This window comes from Anomaloglossus baeobatrachus, chromosome 12 (genome assembly GCF_048569485.1).
Source record: "Anomaloglossus baeobatrachus isolate aAnoBae1 chromosome 12, aAnoBae1.hap1, whole genome shotgun sequence".
Taxonomy (NCBI): domain Eukaryota; kingdom Metazoa; phylum Chordata; class Amphibia; order Anura; family Aromobatidae; genus Anomaloglossus; species Anomaloglossus baeobatrachus.
The window spans coordinates 55843755-55861151 of NC_134364.1; the positions used below are offsets into that span (position 1 = coordinate 55843755).

General features: G+C 47.3%; 1 protein-coding gene across 2 annotated transcripts in view; it reads left to right on the top strand.

The window, feature by feature from the left end:
* Nucleotides 1–17397, top strand: part of SYNE2 (spectrin repeat containing nuclear envelope protein 2) — a 518190-nt gene that overhangs the window by 465811 nt on the left and 34982 nt on the right. For both annotated transcript variants that reach the window (XM_075330437.1, XM_075330436.1), the window contains exons 93-98: nt 1550–1784; nt 4304–4498; nt 4762–4887; nt 7338–7493; nt 10880–11038; nt 13247–13413. In XM_075330437.1, coding sequence (XP_075186552.1) covers nt 1550–1784; nt 4304–4498; nt 4762–4887; nt 7338–7493; nt 10880–11038; nt 13247–13413 — 1038 coding nt within the window. The remainder of the gene's footprint in view (nt 1–1549; nt 1785–4303; nt 4499–4761; nt 4888–7337; nt 7494–10879; nt 11039–13246; nt 13414–17397) is intronic.

Below are 17397 nucleotides of genomic sequence, written 5' to 3' on the forward strand. Positions count from 1 at the left end.
GAGACCATTGATAGGCAGTACAGTCCTGGAAACAGGTGCCAACAGGCAGGACTGGAACCAGGTGCCAACAGGCAGGACAGGCTGAGACCAGGGACAGGCAGGACAGGACTGGAACCAGGTGCCAACAGGCAGGACAGGACTGGAACCAGGTGCCAACAGGCAGGACAGGACTGGAACCAGGTGCCAACAGGCAGGACAGGACTGGAACCAGGTGCCAACTGGCAGGACGGGCTGAGACCATTGACAGGCAGTACAGTCCTGGAAACAGGTGCCAACAGGCAGGACTGGAACCAGGTGCCAACAGGCAGGACAGGCTGAGACCAGGGACAGGCAGGACAGGACTGGAACCAGGTGCCAACCGGCAGGACAGGACTGGAACCAGGTGCCAACAGGCAGGACAGGACTGGAACCAGGTGCCAACAGGCAGGACAGGACTGGAACCAGGTGCCAACGGGCAGGACGGGCTGAGACCAGGGACAAACAGGACTGGAACCAGGTGCAAACAGGCAGGATGGGCTCAGACCATTTACCAGCAGGACAGGACTGGAACCAGGTGCCAACAGTCAGGACTGGCTGGGACTAGGGACAGGCAGGACAGGACTGGAACCAGGTGCCAACAGGCAGGACAAGACTGGAACCAGGTGCCAACAGGCAGGACAGGACTGGAACCAGGTGCCAACAGGCAGGGCGGGCTGAGACCAGGGACAGGCAGGACAGGACTGGAACCAGGTGCCAACGGGCAGGACGGGCTGAGACCAGGGACAAACAGGACTGGAACCAGGTGCAAACAGGCAGGATGGGCTCAGACCATTTACCAGCAGGACAGGACTGGAACCAGGTGCCAACAGGCAGGACGGGCTGGGACCAGGTGCGGGCAGGATAGGACAAACATGGGGACCTAACAGCTAGCTAGCTAGACAGAACACAACTAACTAACTAAACTCAAGATGTTGATCAGGCCCCTCCCCTAGTGGGAATGTGCCCTAATTACCCAGTGCCTCTCAGCGATAGGTTGAGAGGCACTTCCTGTAAGTGATGCGCTGGCCTTTAAGAGAAAGGCAGTGGTGCGTGCGCACTCCCTAGGAGCACTCCCGGAGGATTTTTGACACGCGCACAGGCCTCAGGAGGGGGAAGCAGGAAGAAGCCATGTGGGGGACCTCAGGGACGCCGGGCAGCATGGAGAGAGCCGGCTGCAGCGGTGAGTGAGAGCGCATACCTGCAGAGGGGAGAAGGAGGGATGCAGAGACGCCAGCGCTACATCCTCCACCAATTGTAGTTACGTCCCTAAGAAGAATACTGGTTATATTTATGTTCAATATTCAACTCTAATTTTTGACAGTATCTTATTGCATGACTGCAATCCATAGGGTGAAATGCATGCAAAATCGTTGCCAAAATTTGCATGTAGAACACAAACCCTCATGGCGGGCACCTGTCCCTTTGCTTTACTTGGCGGCCTCCTCTTCTATTAGTGACTCATGCGGTTTTCACATTTACATACGGTATATAGATAATAAAAAAAAATAATAAAACGTTTGTTCCTTTCCAGAACCGAGTTTATTCTAAAGCTTACGTCCCTGAAAGAGAAGTGGCAGAGCGTGATCAGGCTGGTGCAGCAGAAGAAGCGAGCGATAAGCGCCCTCCTGAAGCAATGGCGGCAGTTCACAGTCTCCAAGCAAAGCCTGGAGCAGCATTTACGTGACATACAAGAAGCTCTGTCCAGCGTCCACCGCCAGAAATGTCACAGTATATACAACACACAAAAGCTGGTGTATGACTTCAAGGTAGGAAATGTGATCTCCCTAACAGCCGTGAAGAGTGAGTCAGTCTGCACAAAATGACTGTCCAAACCAAGCACAGCATGGCCAAAGAGTCCAGTGCACCTTCCCACTTGCTTATAGTTCATCTATCTCCTCCTTCCTATTCCTGGATTGACAGCTCTGCCTTTAGATTGGAAACAAGTAGATGGAAAGGTGCGCGGAACCGTTTGGCCACACCTTGGTGCTTGGTTTGAATAGTCATTTTATGCTAAAAGGCTTCCTATCAGGCCCTTTTGACACGTCAGTGGAAAAACGTTTGTGTTTTGCACGGTTGTGTTGACAGTGCGTATGGCCCTCCGCGTGCCATAATTTTGGCTCACTAGTGTTCACCGCGTGCTATCCGTGATAGCACACGGAGAGCAGGAACTTTTTACTCACCTGTCTGTGGTGCTGATGTCTCCAGCACTGCTGCTGCTTCCGGGTTCGAGGTGCAATGAATATTCATAAGCATAATGAGCGGGTCCGGAAGCAAGTGACAGCAGCGCCGAAGACAGCAGCGCAGGGGACAGGTGAGTATAGAAAATCATATTATTTCACAGACACATGTTTTCTTCGGGACGTGTCACACGGATCGCACCACTGTGTGACATCAGTGCTGCCAGAGAAAAACAGACATGTCTCCGTATGGAGCACACGGACACGCATGTGCATCACATGGACACACGTCTGTGAAAAAACACAGATGTGTGCCCAGACCCATTGATTTTAATGGGTCTACGTGTGTCCATGTCTCTGCTACACATGAGAACGGACATCATATGTCCCGGAATCACTGGCGTGTGAAGGGGGCCTTAGTCCTAACCAATTTGCACAGCAGGGCATGGTGCTTGATTACACCAAGATCGCCTCCTTACCACTTGTTTGCTAAGATTTTCAATACTTTTGAGAGCCAAGAAGAGATTCAACCAACCTGTTCCCAAATGGGATTATATAGACAATGAGCAAAGAGGTTGCAGAATCTGAAATAATATTAAGGGATCCAACCTCCTACCTGTCACTGTTAAGAGCAGCATAAAAAAAAAAAACATCTTATGCTGGAGGACCCAACACACTGACAGCCAATTGATTTTAATGAGAGTCATGCAGTTCCTCTTCTCTCCTGTGGGAGTGCTGCAGAGAAATCCAGCACCTGCTGCCACTGATTACCGCCGATCACAGTGATCATCATCCACAAATCCACCAAACCATTCGCATATTGGTCCGTATTTTACATCGATAATTCATAGACCAAAAGAAAGAAAGAATACAAGGAAGTGACGGAGATGAAGCTTTTCTTTATAGTGTTTGGAATCTACTCCAGGTTTTGACGTCCATAGATACTGCAACCAAATATTGTCCTTATTCCACATTCAGCATCTGAATAAAGGGAACATATAATCAGAAAATGGCTTATTGTTAAAATCAAGCTTTCATGTTAAACATTACTGTATATGTTTGTTTTTTATTTTAATATCAGTGCTTTTTATTTATTTTCCCTCTCAGTATTTAAAAAAGTAAAATCTTCAATTTTCACTTTGGTCACTAAGCTTGGTGATAGACTTCCTGTTCTGTAGAGAGGACTTCTCAGCAGTCATCTCATTATCATCACAGACAGGATTACAATAAAACATAATGCCACTATATACAGTAGATAAAAGGATCCACCATTCACAAAAGGTGATGTCACAGCTCACCTCCTCCTCCTCCTGTACAAAGACTAATAACAGTCTACATACATTAATCACACATAATCCACCATTCACAATAGGTGATGTCACAGCTCACCTCCTCCTGTACAAAGACTATAAACACTCTGTATACATTAATCACACCGAATCCACCATTCACAATAGATATCACAGCTCACCTCCTCCTGTACAAAGACTAATAACACTCTATATACATTAATCACACAAAATCCACCAATGAAAATAGGTGATGTCACAGCTCACCTCCTCCTGTACAAAGACTATAAACACTCTGTATACATTAATCACACCGAATCCACCATTCACAATAGATATCACAGCTCACCTCCTCCTGTACAAAGACTAATAACACTCTATATATATTAATCACACAAAATCCACCAATGAAAATAGGTGATGAAACAGCTCACCTCCTCCTGTACAAAGACTAATAACACTCTATATACATTATTCACACAGAATACACCATTCACAATAGGTGATGTCACAGCTCACCTCCTCCTCCCACCTGTATAAAGACTAATAACAGTCTATAAACATTAATCACACAAAATCCACCATTGACAATAGATGATGTCACAGCTCACCTCCTCCTCTCCTGCACAATGACTGATAACACCTCTACATACAGTAGATAACATAAAATCCACTAATGACAATAGTCAGAGGAGGAGGTGATGTCACAGCTCACCTCCTCCTCACCTCTATATACAGCTATCATCAGAAATTAAAAATAAATTAGAAAAAAATGCATCTCTCCATCTGCCATAAATGATTCTACTGTTTCCTGAGCAGGACCAGGAGAGACGCCTCCGCAGATTACAGCCGGGCTATGTCACCGCTGTCGGCCATTGTAAGGACGTGCTGTCAGTCGCTGAGCCGGAATCTAAGTTGCTGCTTCAACAAGATGTGAATCACCTCCAGGAGCAGTGGCGGAACACGGCGCGGCAGCTGCGGGAGACCCTCACACACCTCACTGGGGTCACTCAGGTAACGGCTCCAGGAAAAGAAAAACATGGCTGCCTCCAGATACTGCCCCCCGTCCATGGGGTGTGTCTGGTATTGTAACACAACCCCATTGAAGTGCATTGGGCTGAGTGGCAGTACCACGTACAACCTGTGGACAAGTGTGGCGCTGTTTTGGAAGAAATCTGCCATGTTTTTCTAGTCCTGTGATAGATATATAATTGTGATTGAATATTGGCTGACATACAATATCAAGCAAAGCTGCTGTTCCTTATTGTTTTCTGTAGAAAATCCACACTTTTGGACGTTTAATCGAAGACAGAAGGAAAACTCTCCATGACCTGAAAGCGAGAGTGGACGACCCCCTGCCGACGCTCCACGAGGAGCTACAACTGGCCAAGGGACCTCTGAAGGTATCGCCCTACAACAACATGGAGGGACAGTGAGGGATTCATCGTCCTCCCCCCCTTACAATGAGCAATAAGCTGATGTCTGATAGCTCTGGTGGCGGCTTATCTTCCCTGGGGGGGGATTGGGCATGAAAATTCAATATGTCCAATCCTTCTCAACCAAAAAAAAGAGTAGAGGGGCCCCATACACATAGATGGTCAGCAGGTGTCTTCTTACATAGCAGAAGGGCATCAGGGACCACCGATCTCTCTGTATCCCCTCTAGCCTTGCCCCGGGGGCAGTTGGCAAATATGCCTCATGGGTTAACATGAGCTTCTTCCTAAATCCCATGGCATAGCTGCTCTCAGGGTTTAACTATAGGGGATACAGGAGTATCGGTTTCTTAGAAAAACACACACACACATACATATATATATGGAGTTGGAGTTGACCTGCAATACCACGGGCAACCTGTGTTTGAGGGGGTGGCGCTATTTCTGTACAAAAAAAAAGTGAAAATATTATATCCATCTATATATCTATCTAATATATATATATATATATATATATATATATATATTAGATAGATAAATAGATAGATATATAGATGGATATAATATTTTTACTTTTTTTTTGTACAGAAATAGCGCCACCCCCTCAAACAGAGGTTGCCCGTGGTATTGCAGGTCAACTCCATTCACTTCAGTGGGGCTGATTTAAAATACCAGACACCACCCATGGTCAGGGGGTGGCGCTGTTTCTGGAATATGAAGCCGTATTTTTCTTATCATGGACAACCCCTTTAAAGTAAAGGTCTTCTACTGATGGATATACTGTGACCCCCAACATTTTACACTTGGAGGGGCATTTCTTTTTAGCTTTCTGATTTGAAAGAGTGATTAGTTGTGCCATATTTGCTCTTTTCTCTGTTTTACAACAATTTTTTTGAGAATGGGCGGGACTTAGTGAGAGGGGAGGGGCCTAGCAGCACTGTACATTTCCAATAATTATAAATTATAGCATGAATCCATGCCAATCAATGTGTCAAGCTGTTTCAATGGAGTTTTTTTTACATGCTTATACGGTAGCCTATACATTTTAATTTTATTTTGCACAGGTTATTTTTTTTCCCCATTGTGCCTTTATAATGATGACTATGGAGAAACATTGCCTTAGGCTTTGTTCACACAGTGTTTTTTATCTGCAGCCAAAATCTGTTCTTGGCAGTAAAAAAAAAAGCTGCTGCCAAAAAGCAGGTTTTTCAGCTTTTTCTGTTGTCTTTTTTTGTTGCATCTTTGCGGCTTTTTTTCTGCCTTTTTTGTTGCATCTTTTGCTGCTTTTTTTTGTTGTGTTTTTTGTTGCTTTTTTTTTGTTGCGTCTTTTGGATGTTTTTGTGGTGTTTTTTGTTCTGTCTTTTCCTGCTGTTTTTGCTGCCTTTTTTATTGCGTCTTTTGTTGCTTTTTTTGTTGCTTTTTTTGTTGCGTCTTTTGCTGTAATTTTTGTTGCGTCTTCTGGCTGTTTGCTGTGTTTTTTGTTTTGTCTTTTGCTGCTGTTTTTGCTGCTTTTTTGTTGCATCTCTTGCTGCGTTTTTTGTTGCTTTTTTTGTTGCCTCTTTTGCTGTTTTTTTTTTTTTGTTACGTCTTTTGGCTGTTTGCTGTGTTTTTGTTTCGTCTTTTGCTGCTGTTTCTGCTGCCTTTTTTGTTGCATCTCTTGCTGCGTTTTTTGTTGCTTTTTTTGTTGCCTCTTTTGCTGTTTTTTTTTTTTTGTTGCGTCTTTTGGCTGTTTGCTGTGTTTTTTGTTTCGTCTTTTGCTGCTGTTTCTGCTGCCTTTTTTGTTGCATCTTTTGCTGCGTTTTTTGTTGGGGTTTTTTTTTTGTTGCGTCTTTTGCTGCGTTTTTCATTGTCTTTTGGCTGGTTTTTGTTTTGGCTTTTGATTACGGTATATGTTTAATAAAATTAAAGTGTAAAAACGCAGCGGTTGAGTGTTTGCACTTCCTCGTTGCTTTCAATGGTGAAAAAATACTGCAAAAACGCTGAAAGAATTGACACGCTGCTTCATTCAAAAGCGCAGCAGTTTTCCATTTCATTCAGTAGTGTGCAGGAGATTTCTGGGATTTCATCGCTTTTGCTGATGCTGTAAAAAGCAGCTTTCATTTGCATAAAATGCTTGAAAAAAACCGCTGCAGAATTGTACCCTTCAAGGTCCACCATAAGTAAACAGTCAGGAAGTTTTATCCCAGCTCTTCCTTCCCAGCCTGTTCCTTGTACAGTTCCCAGGTCTCCTTGTACTTAACACCTTGAGTGCCAGATGAGGGCGGCTCAGCAGCCCCATGCAGTTGTCCCACAGTGATTGTGCCTGGACACACCACCCCCTCCCCAGCCTCCCCTCCCCCCACTGACCAATCACAAGATTAAACAGGTTTTGCAAAAAGCCAGAGCTGAAGCTGTGCGGCTTGTCCCTTGTTTCAATGCAGGAGCTGGAGGAAGCCCTGGATGAGTGGGGAGACAGCCTGAGGGACCTGGACGACATGAAGTCCGAGCTATCCCAATACATCATAGCGGACGACGGCATCGTGCTCCATAACCAGGTGGAGGCGTTACACCGGCAATGGGAAGAGCTGTGCCTGCGGGTGAGTGCTGCACCACATCCTGCTGCATCTGTGTCGTGTGCACACACTTGTTACATTGTTGCAGAACATTGTGGTATCACTAATACATAGTACTTTACTGGCAGTCCTATGTAAAGCCATAAATAATGCAAAACAACTATTACAGCTCTGCTACATCAGTGGTGATTATTCTTTCTTGGCAACATGTTTTGTTTTGTTTTTTTTGTTACGCAATTTGGCAATTCTTTTACCGAGGATGAAAATCTCATAAAATGATAGGATTGCCTCTGACAGTCGCTCTCAAGCTTTGGCTCTGTCCAACAATAGACTGGCCGGATTTTAGTGCCTGTGTTGGTACCCTATGTGGATCACTAGAGACTATGCTAATGTATAACCTTGTCACAGTGGAGGGGAACCGACCTCACTGGTCCAGGTGGTACTTTTGTGTCTGGGTCCAGGTGGTGGTCGAGTCCCGGGTCCCGGTGGTGGTCGGGTCCCGGGTCCCGGTGGTGGTCGGGTCCCGGGTCCCGGTGGTGGTCGGGTCCCGGGTCCCGGTGGTGGTCGGGTCCCGGGTCCCGGTGGTGGTCGGGTCCCGGGTCCCGGTGGTGGTCGGGTCCCGGTGGTGGTCGGGTCCCGGGTCCCGGTGGTCGGGTCCCGGGTCCCGGTGGTCGGGTCCCGGTGGTCGGGTCCCGGGTCCCGGTGGTCGGGTCCCGGGTCCCGGTGGTCGGGTCCCGGGTCCCGGTGGGTGGTCGGGTCCCGGTGGGTGGTCGGGTCCCGGGTCCCGGCGTTTATAGTTTGCAACTTCCTATTATTGTTTTAGGTGATAATATTTACCGTGCAGTAATGGGACGTATTTACAGAATTTTTTTTGGATGTGTTACAATAGGAAATATTGAAAAATAACAAACAAAAAAAATAAACGACTTTGTTTATTTCCAGCATGGATCACTGTTTTGCATTGGAATCCTTGGCAAAAAAAAAGCACCAAGTCTGCACCATAATGGAGCATAAATGCGATTTTTGTTTTTTATTTTTTTTGTGCAGAATAAAAGTGGATGTGATTTTCCGGTGCTGCAGATCTGTCCTATTTTTTTGCTGTTGTTTTCTGCATTTTTCAGTTCTAAAAATGCTTGACACCAAAAAATTAATAAACAGTATTTTCATATTTTGCTGCGCACACCTACAAAAAAATGATGATGAAAATTCCCACACATGGGATTGTGGCCCGTGGGTGCAAGATTCGCTCCAAGTGCTTTTGTGCTGCAAATTTCATCCTTTTGCGTCCCGCATAGTAAAATCCACAGGAGAGATGGACAGGCTGGAGATGTGAATCCAAAGCGCCACTGTGGATTTTCACTGTAGTGTGTGGGTGAAATGTTGTAAAATGTCACTTATGAGGCCGGCGCTGTAATATGACCATCATAGACATTCATTGGGTTAGTAAATCCGTATTATGTTCCTACAATGTATGCACAATTATTTTAGCTGCAACTTGGCTTCTTCTTCTTCTTTTTTTTTTTTTTTTTTTTTTTTTTTTTTTTTTAATAGCAAAATTGCGGCTGTGCAATAGTTGCACAAATATATTTTTTGATCATGCAACTTGCAATTGGCAATTTGTGCTTCATGGTTTCCATTGAGTGTGGCCTGCCGTACAGTAATCTACAATATGTGCTAATGCAGGAAAGCCGGTTAAATGGATTATGTGAATGCGTGTGCTGAAACGTGCTGTCACTGCGCATTATAGAGCGGGGATGTGGCCCAGCTCATAGTAACGGAGGAGGTGATGAAACACACGTGCAGCCAAGAAGTAATCTCAATGCCTGTCCTTCCGTTGTTGGGAAATGTCAGGACTACACAGTCTGAAAATGTCATGTGATGTCGCTGATGAGAACAGCCATGTTTTAAGGGTGATCCACATTGAAATGATGATTTTTTTTTTTTTTTTAACTGTAATCACTAACTGGTGAGGAAGACACGACCCCTACATAGTCTGGTCTCGCATCGTACATAGTCTGGTCTCGCATCGTACATAGTCTTTTCTTATCTGTAGTAACATATGGATGCCAAACCTTGATGATAAAAAAACAAGACAGAAGAAGAAGAATCCACGCCTTTAAAATGCGGTGCTGGAGAAGGATGTTATCAGTACCATGGATGGCAAAAACAAACCAATTTTGGAACAAATCAAGCCAGACATGTCACTCGAAGCAAGGGTCACCAAGCTATTACTTGCCTACTTTGGAAACCTCATACTAAGAGAGGAATCACTGGAGAAGGACAACATGATCGGAAGAATTGAAAGAGTAAGACCAGCAACCGGATTGGTTGATACTATCAAGATAACAGCAGAGAAGACCCTGGTGGACCTATCTAGGTGGAAAAGACCCTGGTGGACCTATCTAGGCTACACCAAGATCGATCTTCCTACAGAGCGTTCATCCATCACTTAACTAATGAGGGTCTTGTTGTGGATGAGTTTGGTAGAAACACCTAAAACTCTTCTCCAGACATCTGAAAGGAATTTCTGCAAAGTCTGATCAACGTTCTACTACCTGGTGATGTGTCCTATGCTATGTCTTTTATAGCGACCATTAACACCTTCTCGTGCCCAGATATGGATACTTACCAAAAAGTTGATCTGCTGTTTGGGTTTTTGGAGGTCGTTGTCACTTGCGTTAGTTGAAACCCAGTTGGTGCCTAATGGAAACTTGGCAGAAATAATCTATTTTGTCCAGAGAGTTGTATTTTAACTAGCGGCTTTGTCATCTATGACAGCAACCTTCACCGACCAACCATGGAGGACAACCTAAGTTACTACTTGTCACCTTCCTTTGGAGATCAGTGGAGCCTAGGTTTTGCTCCTCTCTGCCCTCTTAATAAATTACATTACTGTGTATGGAAATGGTGATGACTAAGTGATGGTTTGGCCAACTGGTATGCCATGTCTATGGCCTTTGTAGCTGAGCCAAAGGCCAGAAGCCTGACCATGCCTGTTTCCTTCAACACAACTGATCAGACGTGTGGTGTGGTGTGGTGTGGTGTGGTGTGGTGTGGTGTGGTGTGGTGTGGTGTGGTGTGTTGTGTGTGTGTGTGTGTGTGTGAGCAAATTTTTCTCACGACCAATGTCAATTACATCTCAATGGTGGTGATCGGCGTGCATCAGCCATTAACTGCAAATTTAGAAATGCAGTGAGTGACACTGATGCCCGGTGGGAGTTGTCGTCAAGGCAAAGATGGTCTGTCTCCATCCAATTAGCTGATAAATGTCACAGACGAGGTAAATGGATTGATTAAGCTATTATCCCATGTCAGGGTTGCGTGTATCCTGCTGCTGACGTGACAGATTTTCTGGTTGTCCTGTTGCCATGTTGTTGTCTTACTAAAGATTGACTTTTCCTCCTCTATAGGTGTCTATGAGGAAGCAGGAGATCGAGGACCGACTCAACGCCTGGAACGTATTCAATGAGAAGAACAAGGAGCTGTGCGACTGGCTGACCCAGATGGAGAGCAAAGTGTTACAAACCGGCGACGTGAACATTGAGGAGATGATCGAGAAGCTGCAGAAGGTACATGGAGAACAGATGGATGTGGAGCAGACGTAATTTGTATTTCAGGGTATGAGATGTAATCCACCGATACGATGGCACTGGTGGCACCAAAGACACTTCTACCTTCTCTATATTCCTACATTGCTTCAAATGTTGGTACTCCCAATCATCAGCTCATGTGGAACGTCCTCCAAAGATAAGGTCATGGCTGGACGTCCCTCCATGATCAATTGGTAATGGTAACCTAATCACTCAATTAGCCATAAGGCCTCATTCAGACACCTGTGTTTCTCGAACATGTTCTATCCACGCTCCTCACGCACATGGCCGGTATAGTCTATGGCACTGTTCCCACGTCCATGGTTTTTTGAGGTTGACAGAGTGTCCACAGAATAAAACCGAGACTCGTCTGTCTCTGATCCAAGTTGCTTATCAAACCCATTCAAAATCAAGGCTCTGCCCCCTCTCAAAAAAATAAACAAAACAGGTGTTGTCTGAAATCCGTCCATTTTTTTTTTTATTGATTAGTGACTAGGAAAAGTTTTAAAATATATTTATTATTTTTCGGACAAGAAAAGGGATCCCACACAGTAAAAATGTGCACCGAATTGAACCTGAATTGCTGCTCTGTTTGTGGTTTTCTGCCACATACACGTGAAGCGCGTTGAAGCCATGTGCCAGTATGCAGCAATTCATGGTACAGCCGGGTACACAGATGGCAGCAAAGAACAGCGTCATTGGTGCAGTGTGTCACTGACTGCATTGAAAAGCGTCTGTCAGCACAGAATGACTGTTCAAACCCAGCACAAGCGCTTGATGCATCAGGGCAGAACCAAACATTTCAGTGCACCTTCCCACCTGCTTGTTTTCTCTCAACCTCCGCCCTCCTCTCTCTTTTTTTTGATTGACAGCTCTGGCTGCCAGCGCAAAATGACTGTTCAAACCAAGCACATGCACTCATTACACAGTGCAGTTCACCTACTGGTTTCTCATCTCTCTCTCCAATCTGGTTCATGCAAGTCACAGCTGTCAATCAAAGAAGAGAAGATGAAGATGGATGGAAAACAAGTAGGTGGGACGCTGCGCCGATGTATTGATCTCCTGTGCTTTGTTTGAACAGTTGTTTTGTGCTGACAGGGTCTCTCAAGTTCCGAGTCCTAAAGATGCACTCCAGACAGAATAGTGTAACCTCAGGAGTTTGAGCACGACACTTGCGACTTTTTGTGTCCTACACCCCCTCCCGGCCAGATCTTGTACAGTTTTACCTGCTTTGCTCCTGTAACTCAGGGACCAAACCCACCGGCCTTTACAGTTTTTTACCTGCTGTGCTCCTGTAACTCGGAGACCAGACCCACCGGCCTTTACAGTTTTACCTGCTGTGCTCCTGTAACTCGGAGACCAGACCCACCGGCCTTTACAGTTTTACCTGCTGTGTTCCTGTAACTCGGAGACCAGACGCACCGGCCTTTACAGTTTTACCTGTGTTCCTGTAACTCGGGGACCAGACCCACCGGCCTTTACAGTTTTACCTGCTGTGTTCCTGTAACTCGGAGACCAGACCCACCGGCCTTTACAGTTTTACCTGCTGTGCTCCTGTAACTCTGGGACCAGACCCACCGGCCAGTACAGTTTTACCTGCTGTGCTCCTGTAATGCGGAGACTAGACCCACCAACCTTTACAGTTTTACCTGCTGTGTTCCTGTAACCCGGGGACCAGACCCACCGGCCAGTACAATTTTTACCTGCTGTGCATCTGTATCTCGGGGACCAGACCCAACGACCTTTACAGTTTTACCTGCTGTGTTCCTGTAACTCGGAGACCAGACCCACCGGCCTTTACAGTTTTACCTGCTGTGCTCCTGTAACTCTGGGACCAGACCCACCGGCCAGTACAGTTTTACCTGCTGTGCTCCTGTAATGCGGAGACTAGACCCACCAACCTTTACAGTTTTACCTGCTGTGTTCCTGTAACGCGGGGACCAGACCCACTGGCCGGTACTTTCCTGCCATATTCTAAGAAATTATAATAGTGAATAACAGCCATAATATATTGGTGGGGAACCATCCTAGTGTCTGTTTTCATGGTATCAGTAATACGCAGGTGATGAGAGCTGGCTCCACACGCGGTATCCTGGAGATATCCAATATCCTGGGAGTGCGGGGTTCACTTGGGGTGTCCTGTAGGTTATTACTGCATTGTTGTAACTGTTTGTGATTATGTTGTAGGATTGTATGGAGGAAATAAATCTCTTCAGTGAAAATAAACTTCACTTGAAGCAAATCGGAGACCAACTCATCCACGCCAGCAACCAGGCCCGCTCCAAGGAGATCGAGAACAAGCTGAACAAGGTCAACGACCGCTGGAAGCACCTGTTCGACGTGATCGGCTCACGGTAAGCGGAAGTGTGCGGCACTAAGGGAACCGACCCGACTGAACCAGAAATATCGTAAGGCTGCCGGATCACCGAGGCTTTTTACTCTTGGAGCAGAAACTGCACAAAAACTCCAAAGTTTTGGAGTTTCTGCTCCAAAAAAAGCCTCGAAAAACTCCATGTTCCCATTTATTTTCTGCTGCATATTGTTCTGCACAAAAAAAGGCCATGTATTTCAGTTTCTTAGTGCACTTTTATGAATATACATGGCTGAAGTATGGTGTCCAGTTACACATTATTTTTGTCAATTGTCCCCTATGGTGGCTGGATGCCAGGACCCTGTTGGGAGTATACGCCCCTCGCTGGGTGCCCCCGCACTGTGCACTTGGCCTGAGGTGTTGCTATATGGAATTTGGAGCGTTTGTCGCTCTGGGTCATCCCGGCATTCATAGTGACCATTGTATGTCTGGAGGATTTCTTGACAGATGTCTCCATACAGTAAAGCCGTAGCACTCTCTATTGACCATTTGTGCGTGAAATATATGCAAACAGACATTGCAAATAAAGTGAATATGAGCCCTCCACGTGCCCACGCTGTAAGGGGCTGCAATGTATAGATTTTGTTTTCTTCCTCTGCCCCAGTTATTTCTTTTGCTTGTTACTTTTTCACTGGACGCTGGAGTCCCCCGCCATTGTTATGTTAATTCAGCACCTGCTGCCGCTATGGAAATGAAGCAGAAGTTGGAATCAAGACCTAAAAACTCTGTGCTGCAGCTGCTCCAACTGCTGTTACTGGAGATTGTATACAGATGTGGCAGAGCTGGGCATAAAGAGGGCTGGGGCCTGGCAGAGCTGGGCATAAAGAGGGCTGGGGCCTGGCGGAGCTGGGCATAAAGAGGGCTGGGGCCTGGCGGAGCTGGGCATAAAGAGGGCTGGGGCCTGGCAGAGCTGGGCATAAAGAGGGCTGGGGCCTGGCGGAGCTGGGCATAAAGAGGGCTGGGGCCTGGCGGAGCTGGGCATAAAGAGGGCTGGGGCCTGGCAGAGCTGGGCATAAAGAGGGCTGGGGCCTGGCAGAGCTGGGCATAAAGAGGGCTGGGGCCTGGCGGAGCTGGGCATAAAGAGGGCTGGGGCCTGGCGGAGCTGGGCATAAAGAGGGCTGGGGCCTGGCGGAGCTGGGCATAAAGAGGGCTGGGGCCTGGCAGAGCTGGGCATAAAGAGGGCTGGGGCCTGGCAGAGCTGGGCATAAAGAGGGCTGGGGCCTGGCGGAGCTGGGCATAAAGAGGGCTGGGGCCTGGCAGAGCTGGGCATAAAGAGGGCTGGGGCCTGGCAGAGCTGGGCATAAAGAGGGCTGGGGCCTGGCGGAGCTGGGCATAAAGAGGGCTGGGGCCTGGCGGAGCTGGGCATAAAGAGGGCTGGGGCCTGGCGGAGCTGGGCATAAAGAGGGCTGGGGCCTGGCGGAGCTGGGCATAAAGAGCGCTTGGGCCTGGCGGAGCTGGGCATAAAGAGGGCTGGGGCCTGGCGGAGCTGAGCGTGTCAGAGATGGGCATAAACGGGGCTGGGCCTGGCAAAGCTGATGGTGGCATTGCTGGGCATAAACGGGGCTGGGCCTGGCAGAGCTGATGGTGGCATTGCTGGGCATAAACGGGGCTGGGCCTGGCAGAGCTGATGGTGGCATTGCTGGGCATAAACGGGGCTGGGCCTGGCAGAGCTGATGGTGGCATTGCTGGGCATAAACGGGGCTGGGCCTGGCAGAGCTGATGGTGGCATTGCTGGGCATAAACGGGGCTGGGCCTGGCAGAGCTGATGGTGGCATTGCTGGGCATAAACGGGGCTGGGCCTGGCAGAGCTGATGGTGGCATTGCTGGGCATAAATGGGGCTGGGCCTGGCAGAGCTGATGGTGGCATTGCTGGGCATAAACAGGACTGGGCCTGGCAAAGCTGATGGTGGCATTGCTGGGCATAAACGGGGCTGGGCCTGGCAGAGCTGATGGTGGCATTGCTGGGCATAAACGGGACTGGGCCTGGCAGAGCTGATGGTGGCATTGCTGGGCATAAACAGGGCAGGGCCTGGCAGAGCTGATGGTGGCATTGCTGGGCATAAACAGGACTGGGCCTGGCAGAGCTGATGGTGGCATTGCTTGGCATGACAGAGCTGGATGTAAACTGAGCGGAGTGTGGCATATCACAGACACCGGGGTCACCCGGTCATCGGTGCAGCGCTGAGCAGTCGCTGAGTGTGTAGAGTTTTCACAGGTCTGATACATTTGAAGTTTTTGCAAAGGATGAAATATTCTATCCAGCTGTAATTGCAGCAATTTAGGTTTGTTTTTCGTTGTTTCTTTGTTTGTGCCGCCATTTATTTCATTTGGCCATAATGCAGCATTAGACTCATGGGTGAAAGCTAAGTAGTAATGTCTGGGGGCGCAGTCACTGGCGGGCACATTAGTCTGGATGTGGAATTACACAGTGATGTGACTGTGTGTGACATCGGGCTCGGCTTGGCCATATGGCAGCGTTACAAGCAGCACCCTCCTCCCTGTGTAAGAGCGGCTGCCATTCAGAAAGGGATTGTCAGCACCCATTACTGGCGGGAGCTTGATGGAGCACAAAACGGAAGCGGAGAAGAGACCCTGGACATCTGTAACACCAAGTGCACAGGCCACACTTCTGGGCCGGAGGGGGCTATGGCCACGTCCTACACATTTATTGCTGGCTAGTTTGTATTGTGATATGTGTATATATGTACTAATATATTAACACCTCCCCCAACGGGGAAAATAGATCATTACACGGTTCATTTTGCTATCAGTGGGATATCCGTGCAATTGACTGACATTGTGGCTTCTTTTTGTAGCCGTTCTCCTCCCCAGGTCCAGAAAGGGGCTCATCAATTACTTATTTACTTTTCTTAGTTACAACTTTCCTTTATTATTTAACTGCAGTTAAGTCCAGAAATATTCGGACGGAGACCCAATTTTTGCCATTTTATCTGTTTACCAAAACATATTCAATGTAAAGGTTTATAGTCAGTCTGGGCTTAAAGTGCAGACTCCGCTTTAATTTGAGGATATTTCCATACTAATTAGCCTAAGGCTGTGTTCACACGTTGCATTTTTTTTTATGCTTTTTTTTTTTTTTTTTTTTTTTTTTTTTTTTTTTCTTTCATGCGTTTTTTGCAAATTAAAAGCTGCTTTGTACAGTACCGGTAAAAGCGATGAGATTTCCAATATCTCCTGCACACGATATTGCTTTTTTCCTGACTGAAATGGTAAACTCTTGCTTTTTTGAAAGAAGCAGCGTGTCCATCTTTCAGCGTTTTTGCTGCTATTTTCACCTTTTTGAAAGCAAAGAGTGCAAAAAACACCACGGCAGGATTTTTGCTGCTTTTGTGGTGAATGAAACTACTGTATTTTTCGGTTTAAAAATGCACTTTTCCTCCCAAAAAATTGTGAGGAAAATGAGGGGTGCATCTTAAAATCTGAAAATATAGCTTACGGAAGGTGGAGACTTGGCGCTGAGTTGTCTGTGCGGGCGACTAGCTGCCTCTCTGTACAGGTAAGCGGCTGGCTGCCTTTCTGTGCTGGCTGCGGTGGCTGTATGGAGCAGGCCGCTGCGGCGGGTGTCCCAGATGCTCTGGGTTCAAATGATGGCTCCCAGAGTCAGCGCGTGCGCAGATGGAGTTCTTGGCTGAGAGCTCTATCTGCGCACGCGCCACCCCGGGCTCCATTTCTTTGAAGCCCAGACCGCCGACACAGCATCTGGGACATCTGCCGCACAGGCCTGCTCCATACAGTCACCGCAGCTTCCACAGCCGGGACAGACCCCATCGCTGCCAGGACAGACTCCACCAGCACCGCTTCCTGTGACTCCACCCCACCACCGCTGCCGCCCCCCCCCCCCCTCCGGTAAGACAAGACCAAAGTTGGACCCCATTTTTTTTTTTTTTTTTAACCTATTTTATCTCTGCATTTGGGGTGCATCGTATGAGGCTACTTTCACACACCA